Source organism: Limanda limanda, chromosome 14, assembly GCF_963576545.1.
Source record: "Limanda limanda chromosome 14, fLimLim1.1, whole genome shotgun sequence".
Taxonomy (NCBI): domain Eukaryota; kingdom Metazoa; phylum Chordata; class Actinopteri; order Pleuronectiformes; family Pleuronectidae; genus Limanda; species Limanda limanda.
Window position 1 is genome coordinate 16,963,918 of NC_083649.1, and position 17,047 is coordinate 16,980,964.

The 17,047-nt window shown below is 40.3% G+C and overlaps 2 protein-coding genes across 2 annotated transcripts; both read left to right on the top strand.

Annotated features, from left to right (window-relative positions):
- The first annotated feature begins 3,093 nt into the window (after window positions 1-3,093).
- mogat3b (monoacylglycerol O-acyltransferase 3b) lies at window positions 3,094-8,222 on the top strand. Its single transcript, XM_061086151.1, has 8 exons — window positions 3,094-3,156; window positions 3,556-3,646; window positions 3,797-3,904; window positions 5,473-5,543; window positions 5,912-6,116; window positions 6,461-6,635; window positions 6,751-6,935; window positions 7,011-8,222. The coding sequence occupies exons 2-8, from the start codon at window positions 3,565-3,567 to the stop codon at window positions 7,163-7,165; spliced, it is 981 nt and encodes a 326-aa protein (XP_060942134.1). The 5' UTR covers window positions 3,094-3,156; window positions 3,556-3,564; the 3' UTR covers window positions 7,166-8,222.
- A 4,784-nt stretch (window positions 8,223-13,006) lies between these two features.
- On the top strand, window positions 13,007-16,020 carry LOC133019199 (diacylglycerol O-acyltransferase 2-like). The gene is made up of 7 exons (XM_061085592.1): window positions 13,007-13,088; window positions 13,230-13,337; window positions 14,410-14,480; window positions 14,848-15,052; window positions 15,318-15,492; window positions 15,606-15,790; window positions 15,866-16,020. Exons 1-7 carry the CDS (start codon window positions 13,007-13,009, stop codon window positions 16,018-16,020), a joined length of 981 nt encoding a protein of 326 aa, XP_060941575.1.
- Window positions 16,021-17,047: the final 1,027 nt, after the last annotated feature.

Genomic DNA, 17,047 nt, shown 5'->3' on the forward strand with positions numbered 1-17,047 from the left:
CACATTGCCTTTAACCACTGTCACAACTGTCTACCTCAGTATTTGCATGATGCGTGATGAATGGATGTGAATTTATTTTGTATTTCTTAGATTTGTATTTGTATATCGGCGGCACCAGGTAGAGACTTGGGGAAATAAGAGTTGCTTTGCACTGAAACAAAGTCTTTGACTTTTAGACTCCCCCCCCCCCCCCCCCCCAAATATAATAAACTATAGATCATCTTTTTTTTCTTTTATAACATGAGGTTACACATAGGCAGGACTACCATATGTGACATTATTATGGAAGTGTTGCAGTGATGTAATAGGGGATGAAAATACTATTACGCTTAAAATCAGCTCGCACATAAACCCAGTGTTGAGCACCACAGATGCAAAGTAGGCTAAGCCTGCGTGACATTTTGTTTGGACTGAACGTAGATGACCAGTCAGTATGAAAGCCAAGAGGAAATTTACTGGCCACAAAATAATAACAGCATGTGAATGAGACATAGCAGAGTCTGAAACCAAAAAGAGAACAAACACCTTCATGTTCTCTTGTCATATACTTAAGCATGCAAATGTAGTTAGTTTTTTTTACTTTTAGGGGAGTCACATGACCAAGGCTGACACGCCCCCTGAAGTCCAAGGGGAGATTGGTGAGTATAGGCAAGGACAGCTGGCACATAAGAGAAGTTTGCCTTCAAGGCTTTACTGCCAGGAAGCCTGAGCATGTGGTTCCAGGATGTGAAAGGGTCAATTCTTCTAAAACCCAAACCATCTTTTTAGAAACATATCCAGGCTGTTTTGTTTTGGTTTGAAGTGAGACATGAGGTCCCTCTTGAGAAACACAGAGCTCTTATCACTAAGGGGAAGTCAGGAGAATATTTGAACTGCCACAGATCTGTATGACAAAGTTCACAGTGCGAAGTACAGACGTGCGACAACTGAAAGCAAAAAACAACATCCTAGTACGGTGTTGGGTCGCCTCAAGCCACTAGATCAGCCTAAATGCACTTTGACATTGATTCCATGACACTCCGGACTCTAAAGGCAGGAAACAGAATACGTCAGAGAGGAATATGTTTTTAGGGGATTTGATGATGGAGAGCGCGCTTTAAGAAGTCAAAATCTCTAAAAGTCAAAAAAAGGCCATAGCATAAGATGTGCATAATTTTCACACTTATTAGTTCATTGGCCTTGGCCTGTGGATGGGTGTATTGTTATCTTGGAAGAGGCCACTCCCATCAAGATATAAATGTTTCATCATAGGATAAAGGTGCTCACTCAGAAGTTATCCTTCCATGACAGAAGAAATCAAGTGGACCGAAACCGTTCTAGTGATATGGCCCCCACAGTATTATCAAGCCATTGGATTCCCTCACCGTTCTCATTGTGTACCGCACACATACACTTCCCAACTTGTTAAGTATATGTTGAAAGACGACTCATCCGACCTTATTCTTTTTCATCACATCTTGGTAGATGGGTGCTTCTAGTTTAAAAAAAAACAACGCATTCATCTGTGTAATGACAGGTTTATGTACCACTATTACAACCCTCACAATGTAAAAGGTGGACTGACTGTTCTTGCTGACAGAGTCTGATCCCTTCCTGCATTGGCATTCTTAATCACATGAGAAAAAGTTGTTCCTCTTTTACTTTACATGTGACAAAGAATGCATCGAATGCACGAGCATCATGGTCATCAAATGTCGCTTTCCTATAGATCTAAAAGCAGATGTTGATTTATGTTGATGTCTCTTTTCCTGTTGAAGCACTGGTCAGTTGCACAGACTGGAGACTGATGCTCCTGCCCCCAACAATGACTCATCTTGCAAAGCCACTAACATCTTTCCCTCTTGTCACCTCCACAAAAAAACATCTGAACCAATTAACCCTGCTCAACATTTTTTTACACACCACAGCGCAATGACCGGTGGCTCCCTTCTTTTGTTGATTACACATGTACACTATTTAGAACAGGCACACACAGGACCAGTAAAGACTGGCCTGGTAAAAACTGGATATTTTGTCAGGCCACCAGTCCAATTTTTTTCCCCCTACAATTCCAAGTGGCCAATAAAACACTACCGTCATGATTCCCTCCCAGGTTTGTCCAAACCCGTCCTGGAGCATCATCCATAAACACCACCACACTCACTAACTCATAGAATATAGAATATGGCCCACTATAGATTTCTATACTTCTAAGAAAGTGATGAAAGAATTGAATGAAAGAGAGACCAGAAAAGAGAGAAGAAAAGTTGGTGTAACAAGCTGATCTGGACTTAAGTGATATGGGGATCAGAGGAGCTGTCCATGGTGCTGAATGGGGATACTGTTTTATAGTGACATTATGTGTGATTCAATTTCTTGTTTATTACCTCCACCGTGAGGCTTATGTTTTCCTCTGCGTTTGTTTGTTTGTTAGTTAGCAGGTTTAGGCAGAAGAAACTGAACCCTCAAATTGCTGGCAGTGCGTGATAGAGAAAAGCTCTGCGTATAGAAGTGCTGTATGAATGTGACTTGTACTGTAAAGCACTTTGAGTATTCAACCAAACCTGACAAGTGTTTCATAAATGTACCATGAGCTTACAAAGTCATCTGCACATAATGCAGCGCTTTCCTACTTCCTGATATGATCCAGTTTGTCTTGTTATTTTGCCGCTTTTAGCTCAACACTTCCTCAAGGGACACAATGCCTGCACTTCTATTGTGAAACTTTTGTAGGAAGTGCTGTGCTTCACTAATGCCAGCTTAACTCAGAGGAAGCATGTAGAAGCGTTCAGACTTAATAAACAAGAACAATGTTTACCATTTCTGTTTAAATATTTACGGTGGAAGAGAAACTCAACCTCAGTCTTTCCTATGAGGAAACCAGATGGTGGATTAAGTTAGCACAGTCGAAGTGACTTAATGAAAACAGGAAGAAGTTACGTGACTTCACGCAGAGATAAAGTTACAGTAATACAGTAGATTAATAAACAATCCAACTCTTGAGTATTTATCTGTAAATGTTGCCTTGTTTATCTGTGACAGTGCTTGATAGGGGGAGTGGATTTGTTATCAGCAGCTTTACATGATCTGGTCAAAGTGCATCCTGCATGTTGAGGTTGTCTGAACTGGTGAATCTGCATCCATTCAAATTTACTTGGGACTAAACTCTTTAATAAGGTAAAGTACTCTGTTCTATTTTCGGCAGTGGAACCATAAGTGTTTCGTGTTTTAAAAATTTTCAGCCAAATGTGTTTTGTGGTGTAGCACCACAAGTAGTAGCACCACTGATGAATGTTTTACACGTAAGCAAATTAAAAACCCAACTGCCATAGGTTTGCCTGTGGGCTTGTTCAAAAGTAAGTCATTTGTTCTGGCCTGCAAGTCTTCAAATCTTTGTTTTCCCTAAAGGCAGATTAGAGCACAAGTTGGAATAACGGATAACTCATGCAAACTGATCTCAATAAAGACATCTATCATAAATGGCATTATTCAATTATAGAAAAGAACCTCTGTCTTTTAGTAAAAAGTGCAGTTTTAAGTGTTTTTTAATTGCTGAACTGATGTTGTTGCCTTCAGGTTGCAGAAATGACTGAAGTAAAAAGTCCGTGGAAGGTGTTTATAGAGTATTTAAGTACTCTGAAGGTCGTAATGACCTTTCTTTTCTTAGGTAAGATTCCACCACACTAACACTTAATGCACTTGTATGACATGATACTACATTATCTCATCTGTTTATTCAACTTGTATCTGAGCTCATTTAATCTCCTGTGACCCTAACGTACGCATTCTCACACTGTCAATCACGTCCAAACCGCAGGAGTGGCTTGTTATATCTTGTTCGTGTATCTCATGTTTACCTCGCTGTGGCCACTCTCCACTCTGTACTTCATATGGCTGGTGATGGACTGGCACACTCCTGAAAGAGGTAAAGGAATCATGACATCATTCAAGCATCCATGAGCATAGTAGAATCCCATATGTTCGTTTCATACTACATACATGTTATAGGAAGGCTGTGAGCTTGATATAGTGGAAAAGTAACTCAATGAAGTTCACTCTACAAAGTTGGTTTGTGCTGTTGATGGACTATTTTTCCATGATGCACGGGCACAAAGGAATTATAAAAACAGTTGGTGAGCACTACAGATTGCTTATTACTATGAAACTGTTACAGTATGAATACCACTCGCTGTGCAGCAATTCCATACAGCATACTAATTAACTCTGCCAGGGAGCTTATGTTTTCATCAGCATTTGTTTGTTTGTTAGTTACCAGGATTGTGCAATAGCTACTGGAGGGATTACCATGAAACTTGGCGGAAGGATGTAGTATATGTCAGAAAATAATCCATTAACTTTTGGTGCGGGTCGAGATGATAGGGCATTTTTTGTAATTCTCACAGATTTCCCAGGGAATTATTCATGGTTCTTGCAGAAAGAAAATCAGGACATTTAGGGAACAGATATCTATAAGTCAGTGTAACTCGGTGCTTGATTGAATTTAAGGGGACCGTTGGATATTGACAGACGTATGTGATATTCTACACAGTATATTGTGCCAGTATTTATCGTAAACTTTTCTTTAATTAAAGTAGAAGAAATAGACATACTCAGTCTTTTTATACTAACAGGAAATTATCATCTTTATGGTGCATGGTGCTGTCACATTAATTTCTTAAGAAACTTATGGTTTTATTTGTTGAGCTGTTCTTGGGGCTGTTGTGTCTATTGAAAACACGCATTAAAGGGACTCTTACCTTTGTTGCATTTGAGAATTACAGCACATTCAAATCATCCCGCCTTCCTCCAATGCCCCACCCCCTCGTTCACATCCGCGGTGTTTTTTTGAAGAAACTTTATTTACAAGCAGACTTACAATCTACTGCCTCCGCGCATGCACGTGAGTTTTTGTTTACCAAAGCAATGGATTCGGTAAGTTATATACATTTACATTCACATGCCTTGATAACGCGTGCCCGAATGCGCCACAAGAAGCAGACGGAAAACCTGCATGTCCATGCAGCAAACAGACAGGTCTGTCGGCCAATAAGGTCCTTCGGTCCGAAGAATTTTATTGGTTGAAGTTTTCACTAAATATTATGAGAGTGAAATAATTGTTTGTTTTTACTCCTGGTGGGTCTGTCTTGCATTTTAGAGTGTCATTACCTTATTAATACCAATTTAACCTTATCCAAAAAAAGTGTAAAAATGCAACAAAGGTAAGAGTCCCTTTAAAATAAATCAAGAGTTGTATGGATTGCTGTGAGTGTGTGTTACTTTGTCACTTTTCCAGAGTCATCATAGGACGTAGTCAAAACCTGCTTGGAATAAGATGTGCGGTGTGGAACTGGGGCACAGCTTATGCTGATTTTATGCATACTAAAGGCAAAGCACTACAGCAATTAGAATATGATATGATGTATAATCTGTATAGTTAGTGCAGGAAGTGGTATGAAACTCAAGAGTCTCTAAGATTTGTCACATCTCCATCAGGGGGCAGGAGGACAACATTTGTGAGGAAGTGGAAAGTGTGGGAGCATTTCAGAGACTATTTCCCCATCAAAGTAAGTTTCATTTGGACTCATTTGGACACCTGAACCAGTTTGAACAAATGGATGATGTGGCAATGATTCAATGTATCCAATATCAAATAAAAGGGAACTTAAAGATCTGACATTATCTGCAGCGATTCTTTATTCAAGAATATTTAAGGATATGGCAACACATCTAAGAGCAAGTCATCTTTTTTATGAAGCACCTTCACTAACACACTTTCATCAAATCCGTATTCCTTCATTAACTGCAAGAAGAACTTAACCCTCAAATCTCATTTTCCGTGAGAGAATAAATCTACAGTGAAACTGGGCTTGGATTTATTGTTAATATCAGAGATTGACTCTATTAATCCTCCTGTGCATAATTTTCTGCTCAGTTGGTAAAGACAGCCGAGTTGAATCCGAACAAAAACTACATCTTGGGCTACCATCCACATGGCATCATGGGCGCTGGAGCGTTCACCTGCTTCGGCACAGATAGCTGCGGAATCTTGGAGGCTTTTCCAGGGATTCGACCAAGCCTAGCTGTTCTGGCCGGGCTCTTCAGGATACCATTATTTAGGGATTACCTAATGAGCCTAGGTATTTATAACGCGTTCAGCTAAAGGGCTGAACTCTCTCTGTCTGATAAGCAGTTTATATGAGGTCAAATCTGATTAGAGGCTGATTCTGGCACTGGACCATTAGGTTATTGATGTATTATGCAGCTACAATATCTAGTATGTATTTTTTAAGTATATGTTCCAGAGAAAAAGCAAAAACACAGTTTACTTTGTCACTGTTGTCATGATCAAATCAAACATGATTTGAATTTTACAACTGAGCATTTTATAGCGTCTTCCTGTTGGAATTGTTCTTGCCATGAAACAGAACCACAGTCTCCAGCTGAAGCAAACTGATGTTACTCTCTTACTTTTTCTGATCAGGCCTTTATCCAGTCAGCAAACAGAGCCTTGGCCACCTTCTTGCGAAGAGTGGCAAGGGAAATGCAGTTGTGATTGTGATAGGGGGCGCTGCTGAGTCCCTGGCCTCCACTCCTGGAATTAACACAGTGTTAGTAAAGCAGAGAAAGGGATTTGTCAGGGTGGCCCTGGAGTTTGGGTGAGCACACTCAAAAACACAAAAGAAATCACACTTATTAGCAGGTATTATTGAACTCACATGTAACCAGCAGAGTGCTTCACACTCGGTTTTAATCTCTGATGATCTCTCCCAGGGCGGACCTGGTGCCGGTTTACGCCTTTGGGGAGAATGAACTCTTCAAGCAGGTGATTTTCCCGGAGCGAAGTCTAAGACGCAGGATACAGGACCTGTTTAAAAACATTATGGGTTTCGCCCCATGTCTATTTACCGGTGAGCACTTTGTGATCCTGCCTTACAGGATTCCCGTCATCACTGTTGGTGAGTATTTCTGTATTCTGTAGATAAGCTTTATTTGCTGTGATGTCCATTTCACTCTCAAACTGTCTCTTCCAGTGGGAAGCCCCATTCCAGTCCCAAAGCGGGTCGCACCTACCGAGGAAGAAGTCGACCACTATCACAGAATTTACATCGAGGCCCTGTGCAAGTTATTCCATGAACACAAGGTCAGCTGTGGCCTCCCTGAGAGTCAAAAGCTGCGGATCATTTAGACATTTGAATTGCCACATGAACTGGGTAGCTGTGTTTTCATTTTCTGCTTTAAATGTGGCTTATGGTGTCGATCTGATGTCATGGACTTGATTTTAAACAACAGACTGACCAAGGAAGTTCCTGTCTTCGTACTGTAAGTTCTGCCTGAATTGGAAAGTTAAGAACAAAGGTGCCCTATAAAACAATACATAAGGATGTGATGCCCTTTGTGATGGGAACGATGCACTCCAAAATATGGTCGTCTTGTCATGTTATATTTGATTATATATTACATTATGAAATGTGGCCTGTGTTTGCATGCTTCTGTTTTCACGGTTATGTCCGCCAAAGAGGTTGTGTTTTATCCTATTGGTTGGTTTGTTTCTAAGCAAGATTAAAACTCCTGGAATGATTACCACAAAACTGGAGGGATGTGATTGGTATGGCTTAGGGAAGCAACCATTAAATATTGTTGTGGATGTGGATCAGGGAGTGGATCCAGGAATTTTACACAATATCAAAACAAGACTGAAACTGTGGCATTATCATTTTTTGTTTTTTTACCTGTGATTTAAAAAAAGGTACGATAAAGGGCCATCTTCAGAACTGGTTCATGATGCTGCTTTAGGATATATTTGTATTATACTATCACAGTCTATAGAGCAAGAGGCGGAAGTTGTGTTATTTTCCTTCAACAGATCATAATTGATCTTGCACTAGTGCAAAACTTCTATAATTTACTAGTGTGCATTGTGCATTGTGCAGATGTCAAATGAAATGTTTAGCAGACGTCTACATTGGTAATTCAACTGTTTTACCAGCAGAGGGCAACCATTCCTCAGACCTTCCTCAACTCCTTTACCAGAAGGGTTGAGGGTCTTGGAACATGAGGCCACAAGGAAAATGTGCTTCACCATATCTGGACACAAAAACACACCTAATCTAAATTAAATTATTGGGTTTTCTATCACAGCAAACATTTTAAAGTAAATGTAGACGTGAGCACAGAAGGATATCAGGGGTCTGGGATGAATTGCGTGGTGGGTTTCAGCTGCTTTTCTAAATCATTTTGTTGCTTTCACCTGTGTAATGTTACAAAAATTGCAATTAATAAATAAATTTGATACATATCAATGTAAGTAGAGCATTGTTTTATTGAGGAAGCAGTTTAAAGCAGAAGCCATCTCAATTTGCACAGTAATTACAAAATGCAATTTAAGTAAAGAAATAATCTAATCACTATGAAAAGCAAGCAGAGCACAACACTGGTAATGGTCGAGACTGACAGGACCAAGAGAACCTTCTAAAAGAAATCCATATCATCTGGTGCGTCCAGGTCACGATATTCAATGATGTTGCGTGGGTCACCTCTGGACATTCTGGAATGGTTTACAGATCATGGAGGAGTAAAAGGAAAGAAAGAGGTATAGAAATGATCATAAAAAAAATGGAGGTTCAATACTCTCCAAAACCAGAAGATAAAGAAAGTTCAAAGTAAAGTTCACACGTACAGTTGTCTCACCTAATGTTGCGTGGCTTTCCCAGGTAGCCACCTTGGCCGCGGAAGTTGTCATAGTTGCCTCTGCCACCTCCGTATTGGTTAGGGGGATAAAGAGGTCCACCGGCTGAAACATAGGAGTCAATAAAAACTACATTTTGGTCTGACTGACAAACACACTCCTGCTGAACGTACCTCCATATCCCATCAGTGGTGGACGAGGTTGTCCAAAGCCCCCTGGACCCTGAAGACCTTGAGGAGGAAATGGCAAGTTGGGAAGCAAACCTATCGGACAAAAACAACCAGACAAATAAAAATACAATTTTGGACGGATCACAATGTTATTGTTGAAGTTCTGCTGTGCCAAAGTGCACAGATTCATGTATTCAGTTCATTTTGAAGATCTACACTCTTTTATTTTAAGTTTTATTAGATAGACAATGTGTCGACCTTGACCTGGAGTTGGAAGAGGAGGAATTTTCATCTCTGGCAGCGCTGGTCTCTTGGCATCCATCAGGAAGTTGTTAAAGAACACTACTTCTTTTTTCACTTCTTCAATTTTGTCCCCATGTTTGTTCAGGATGTGCTTTCGCACAAAATCTGGGCCCTGTTAATTAATTTGAAAAGCACAATAAGAATCAAGCAACAAAACAAAGAATGTCAATGCAATAACACAGGTAATGTACAACTCCTCTAATAGTCAAGTGAAATCATCAAAACATTTGGAACAATAGCAGATCTAAATCACATCACAACTTCTCTGTGACACAAACAGTTTTTATATATTTTCTGATATCAAGCGCTCACCTTAAATTTCTTGCCACTCAGTGGGCACAGCCATTTGTCCTTCCCCAGCTCCTGTGTGTTGGCCAACACAAACTTCTCCACCTCCTCCTCTGGATCCTTGCGGCCCATCTTCTCCGCCTCATCCTCAGACAGAGTTTCCTTTAAACTGAACAAAGGACTAAGCTTCTCCTCAATCATCTTCTGCCACTGTTGCAGTATTTAAAAACATAAATAAAAGCGTGGTTTTAAAAATACAGTTAACCTAAATTGTACAAAAGTATGTCTGTGCGTCACAGCTGCTGCAGCGCATCAACACGTGTCAGGGAACCAACTGACCTTCTCCCTGTGTGATGCGGTTTGGAGGAATGGGTCCACGCACATGGATCATTCCACAGCGATTGGGTGTTGAGCACCACAGGTGCAAAGTAGGCTAAGCCTGTGTGACATTTTGTTTGGACTGAATGTAGATGGCCAGTCAGTATGAAAGCCAAGAGGAAATTTATTGGCCACAAAATAATAACAGCATGTGAATGAGACATAGAAGAGCCTGAAACCAAAAAGAGAACAAACACCTTCATGTGCTCTTGTCATATACTTAAGCATGCAAATGTATTGAGGTTTTGTTTATAGGGGAGTCACATGACCAAGGTTGACACGCCCCCTGAAGTCCAAGGGGAGATTGGTGAGTATAGGCGAGGACAGCTGGCACACGAGAGAAGTTTGCCTTCAAGGCTTTACTGCCAGGAAGCCTGAGCATGTGGTTTCCACGATGTGAAAGGGTCAATTCTTCTAAAATCCAAACCATCTTTTCAGAAACATATCCAGGCTGTTTTGGTTTGGTTTGAAGTGAGACATGAGGTCCCTCTTGAGAAACACAGAGCTCTTATCACAAAGGTAAAGTCAGGAGAATCTTTGAACTTCCACAGATCTGTATGGCAAAGTTCACAGTGCGAAGTACAGACGTGCGACAACTGAAAGCAAAAAACAACATCATAGTAAGGTGTTGGGTCGCCTCAAGCCACTAGATCAGACTAAATGCACTTTGACATTGATTCCATGACACTCCGGACTCTAAAGGCAGGAAACAGAATACGTCAGAGAGGAATATGTTTTTAGGGGATTTGATGATGGAGAGCGCGGTTTAAGAAGTCAGACCAAAATCTCTTAAAGTCAAAAAAAGGCCATAGCATAAGATGTGCATAATTTTCACACTTATTAGTTCAGTGGCCTTGGCCTGTGGATGGGTGTATTGTTATCTTGGAAGAGGCCACTCCCATCAAGATAGAAATGTTTCATCATAGGATAAAGGTGCTCACTCAGAAGTGACCCTTCCATTACAGAAGAAATCAAGTGGACCGAAAACGTTCTAGTGATATGGCCCCATTGGATTCCCTCATCGTTCTCATTGTGCACCGCACACATACACTTCCCAACTTATTAAGTATATGTTGAAAGACGACTCATCCGACCTTATCCTTTTTCATCACATCTTGGTAGATGGGTGCTTCTAGTTTAAAAAACAAAAACGCATTCATCTGTGTAATGACAGGTTTATGTACCACTATTACAACCCTCACAATGTAAAAGGTGGACTGACTGTTCTTGCTGACAGAGTCTGATCCCTTCCTGCATTGGCATTCTTAATCACATGAGAAAAAGTTGTTCCTCTTTTACTTAACATGTGACAAAAAATGCACGAGCATCATGGTCATCAAATGTCGCTTTCCTATAGATCTAAAAGCAGATGTTGCTTTAATCTCTTTTCCTGTTGAAGCACTGGTCAGTTGCACAGACTGGAGACTGATGCTCCTGCCCCCAACAATGACTCATCTTGCAAAGCCACTAACATCTTTCCCTCTTGTCACATCCACAAAAAAAAATCTGAACCAATTAGCCCTGCTCAACATTTTTTTACACACCACAGAGCAATGACCAGTGGCTCCCTTCTTTTGTTGATTACACATGTACACTATTTAGAACAGGCACATACAGGACCAATAAAGACTGGCCTGGTAAAAAACAGGATAGGCCACCAGTCCAACTTTTTTTCCCCTACAATTCCAAGTGCCCAATAAAACACTACCGTCATGACTCCCTCCCAGGTTTGTCCAAACCCGTCCTGGAGCAACATCCATAAACACCACCACACTCACTAGCTAAAAAGAATATGGCTTACTATAGATTTTCTATACTTTTAGGAAAGTGATGAAAGAATTGAATGAAAGAGAGACTATGAAAAGAGAGAAGAAAAGTTGGTGTAACAGAAGCTGATCTGGACTTAAGCTCCCTGTGTGATTTGGGGATCAGAGGGGCTGTCCATGGTGCTGAATGGGGATACTGTTTTATAGTGACATTATCTGTGATTCAATTTCTTGTTTATTACCTCCACCGTGGAGCTTATGTTTTCCTCTGCGTTTGTTTGTTTGTTTGTTAGTTAGCAGGTGTACGCAGAAGAAACTGAACCCTCAAATTGCTGGCAGTGCGTGATAGAGAAAAGCTCTGCGTATAGAAGTGCTGTATGAATGTGACTTATACTGTAAAGCACTTTGAGTAGTCAATAAAACCTGAAAACTGTTTCATAAATGTAGTCAATCTACCATGAGCTTACAAAGTCTTCTGCACATAATGCAGCGCTTTCCTGCTTCCTGATATGATCCATTTTACCGTGTTATTTTGCTGCTTTTAGCTAAACACTTCCTCAAGAGACATAATGCCTGCACTTAAAAATACTTCTATTGTGAAACTTTTGCAGGAAGTGCTGTGCTTCACTAATGCCAGCTTAACTCAGAGGAAGCACGTAGAAGCGTTCAGACTTAATAAGCAAGAACAATATTTACTATTTCTGCTTTAATATTTAAGGTGGAAGAGAAACTCAAACTCAGACTTTGCTATAAGGAAACCAGATGGTGGATTAAGTTAGCGCAGTCGAAGTGACCTAATGAAAACAGGAAAAAGTAACGTGACTTCAGGCAGAGATGAAGTTACAGTAATACAGTAAATTAATAAACAATCCAACTCTTGAGTATTTAACTGTAAATGTTGCCTTGTTTATCTGTGACAGTGCTAGCTAGAGTGCATTGGGGGAGTGGGTTTGTTATCAGCAGCTTTACATGATCTGGTCAAAGTGCATCTGCATGTTGAGGTTGTCTGAACTGGTGAATCTGCATCCATTCAATTTTACTTGGGACTAAACTCTTTAATAAGGTAAAGTACTCTGTTCTATTTTTAGCAGTGGGACCATAAGTGTTTCATGTTTTAAAGATTATCAGCCAAATGTGTTTTGTGGTGCTACTAGCACCACTGATGAATTTTTTACATGGGAGCAAATTAAAACCCCCACTGCCATAGGTTTGCTTGTGGGCAAGTAAGTCATTTGATCCGGCCTGCAAGTCTTCAAATCTATGGTTTCCCTAAAGGCAGATTAGAGCACAAGTTGGAATCACGCTAACTCATGCAAACTGATCTCTCTAAAGACATCTATCATAAATGGCATTATTCAATTATAGAAAAGAACCTCTGTCTTTTAGTAAAAAAGTTTTAATTGCTGAACTGATGTTGTTGCCTTCAGGTTGCAGAAATGACTGAAGTAAAAAGTCCACGGAAGGTGTTTATAGAGTATTTAAGTACTCTGAAGTTGGTAATGACCTTTCTTTTCTTAGGTAAGATTCCACCCCACTAACCCTTGTATGACATGATACTTCATTATCTCATTTGTTTATTCAACTTGTATCTGAGCTCATTTAATCTCCTGTGACCCTAACGTACGCATTCTCACACTGTCAATCACGTGCAAACCGCAGGAGTGGCTTGTTATATCTTGTTCGTGTATCTCATGTTTACCTCGCTGTGGCCAATCTCCACTCTGTACTTGATATGGCTGGTGATGGACTGGCACACTCCTGAAAGAGGTAAAGGAATCATGACATCATTCAAGCATCCATGAGCAAAGTAGAATCCCATATGTCCGTTTCATACTACATACATGTTATAGGAAAGCTGTGAGCTTGTCATAGTAGAACAGTGACTCAATGAAGTTCACTCTACAAAGTTTGTTTGTGCTGTTGATGGACTATTTTCCTGTTATGCACGGGCACAAAGGAAATATTAAAACAGTTGGTGAGCACTACAGATTGCTTATTACTATGAAACTGTTACAGTATGAATACCACTCGCTGTGCAGCAATTCCATACAGCATATTAATTAACTCTGCCAGGGAGCTTATGTTTTCATCAGCATTTGTTTGTTTGTTAGTTACCAGGATTGTGCAATAGCTACTGGAGGGATTACCATGAAACTTGGCGGAAAGATGTAGTATATGTCAGAAAAGAATCCATTAACTTTTGGTGCGGGTCCAGATGATAGGGCATTTTTTGTAATTCTCACAGATTTCCTAGGGAATTATTCATGGTTCTTGCTGAAAGAAAATCAGGACATTTAGGGAACAGATATCTACGAGTCAGTGTAACTCGGTGCTTGATTGAATTTAAGGGGACTGTTGGATATTGACAGACGTATGTGATATACTACACAGTATATTGTGCCAGTATTTATTGTAAACTTTTCTTTAATTAAAGTAGAAGAAATAGACATACTCAGTCTTTTTATACTAACAGGAAATTATCATCTTTATGGTGCATGGTGCTGTCTTAAGAAACGTAGGGTTTTATTTGTTAAGCTGTTGCTGTCCGGGAGAATTGTGTCTATCAAAAACACGCATTAAAATAAGTCAAGAGTTATATGGATTGCTGTGAGTGTGTGTTACTTTGTCACTTTTCCAGAGTCATCATAGGACATAGTCAAAACCTGCTTGGAATAAGATGTGGGGTGTGGAACTGGGGCACAGCTTATGCTGATTTTATGCATACTAAAGGAAAAGCACTACAGCAATTAGAATATGATATAATATATAATCTGTATAGTTAGTGCAGGAAGTGGTATGAAACTCAAGAGTCTCTAAGATTTTGTCACATCTCCATCAGGGGGCAGGAGGACAACATTTGTGAGGAAGTGGAAACTGTGGGAGCATGTCAGAGACTATTTCCCCATCAAAGTAAGTTTCACTTGGACTCTTTAATCACCTGAACCAGTTTGAACAAATGGATGATGTGGCAATGATTCAATGTATCCAATATCAAATAAAAGGGGGCTTAAAGATCTGACATTATCTGCAGTGATTCTTTATTCAAGAATATTTAACGATATGGCAACACATCTAAGAGCAAGACATCTTTTTTATGAAGCACCTTCACTAACACACTTTCATCAAATGCGTATTCCTTCATTAACTACAAAAATAAATTAACCCTCAAATCTCATTTTCCGTGAGAGAATAAATCTACAGTGAAACTGGGCTTGGATTTATTGTTGATATCAGAGATTGACTCTACTAATCCTCCTGTGCATAATTTTCTGCTCAGTTGGTAAAGACAGCCGAGTTGAATCCGAACAAAAACTACATCTTGGGCTACCATCCACATGGCATCATGGGCGCTGGAGCGTTCACCTGCTTCGGCACAGATAGCTGCGGAATCTCAGAGGCGTTTCCTGGGATTCGACCGTGCTTGGCTATACTGGCCGGGCTCTTCAGGATACCATTCTTTAGGGATTACATAATGAGCGCAGGTATTTATAACGCGTTCAGCTAAAGGGCTGAACTCTCTTTGTCTGATAAGCAGTTTATATGAGGTCAGGTTAAGTATATGTTCCAGAGAAAAAGCAAAAACACAGTTTACTTTGTCACTGTTGTCATGATCAAATCAAACATGATTTGAATTTTACAACTGAGCATTTTGTAGCGTCTTCCTGTTGAAATTATTCTTGCCATGAAACAGAACCACAGTCTCCAGCTGAAGCAAACTGATGTTACTCTCTTACTTTTTCTGATCAGGCCTTTATCCAGTCAGCAAAAAGAGCCTTGGCCACCTTCTTACGAAGAGTGGCAAGGGAAATGCAGTGGTGATTGTGATAGGGGGCGCTGCTGAGTCCCTGGCCTCCACTCCTGGAATTAACACAGTGTTAGTAAAGCAGAGAAAGGGATTTGTCAGGGTGGCCCTGGAGTTTGGGTGAGCACTCAAAAACACAAAAGAAATCACACTTATTACCAGGTATTATTGAACTCACATGTAACCAGCAGAGTGCTTCACACTCGGTTTTAATCTCTGTTGATCTCTCCCAGGGCGGACCTGGTGCCTGTTTACGCCTTTGGGGAGAATGAACTCTTCAAGCAGGTGATTTTCCCGGCGCGAAGTCTAAGACGCAGGATACAGGACCTGTTTAAAAACATTATGGGTTTTGCCCCATGTCTATTTGCCGGTGAGCACTTTGTGATCCTGCCTTACAGGATTCCCGTCATCACTGTGGGTGAGTATTTCTGTATTCTGTAGATAAGCTTTATTTGCTGTGATGTCCATTTCACTCTCAAACTGTCTCTTCCAGTGGGAAGCCCCATTCCAGTCCCAAAGCGGGTCGCACCTACCGAGGAAGAAGTTGACCACTATCACAGAATTTACATTGAGGCCCTGTGCAAGTTATTCCATGAACACAAGGTCAGCTGTGGCCTCCCTGAGAGTCAAAAGCTGCAGATCATTTAGACATTTGAATTGCCACATGAACTGGGTAGCTGTGTTTTCATTTTCTGCTTTAAATGTGGCTGATGTTGTCGATCTGATGACATGGACTTGATTTTAAACAACAGACTGACCAAGAAAGTTCCTGTCTTCATACTGGAAGTTCTGCCCTTTATGATGGGAACGATGCACTCACAAGATACGGTTGTCTTGTCATGTTATATTTGATTAAATATTACAATATGAAATGTGGCCTGTGTTTGCATGCTTCCCTGTTTTCACGGTTATGTCCGCCAAAGAGGTTGTGTTTTATCCTATTGGTTGGTTTGTTTCTAAGCAAGATTAAAGCTACTGGACTGATTACTACAAAACTGGAGGGATGTGATTGGTATGGGTTAGGGAAGCAAATATTGTTGTGGATGTGGATCAGGGAGTGGATCCAGGAGTTTCACACGATAATCAAAACAAGACTGAAATTGTGGCGTTTTCATTTTTCATTTTTTTACCTGTGATTTATAAAAAAAGGTATGATAAAAGGGCCATCTTCAGAACTGGTTCATGATGCTGCTTTAGGATATATTTGTATTATTTTATCAAAATCTAAAGAGCAAGAGGCAGCAGTTGTGTTATTTTCCTTCAACAGATCATTATTGATCTTGCACTAGTGCAAAAGTTCTATAATTTACTAGTGTGCACTGTGCAGATGTCAAATGAAATGTTTAGCAGACGTCTACATCGGTAATTCAACTGTTTGACCAGCAGAGGGCAACCATTCCTCACACCTTCCTCAACTCCTTTACCAGGAGGGTTGAGGGTCTGGGAACATGAGGCCACAAGGAAAATGTTCTTCACCATTCTGGACACAAAAACACACCTAATCTAAATTAAATTATTGGGTTTTCTTCATCTTAAAGTAAATGTAGACGTGAGCACAGAAGGATATCAGGGGTCTGGGATGAATTGCGTGGTTGGTTTCAGCTGCTTTTCTAAATCATTTTGTTGCTTTCACCTGTGTAATGTTACAAAAATTGCAATTAATAAATAAATTTGA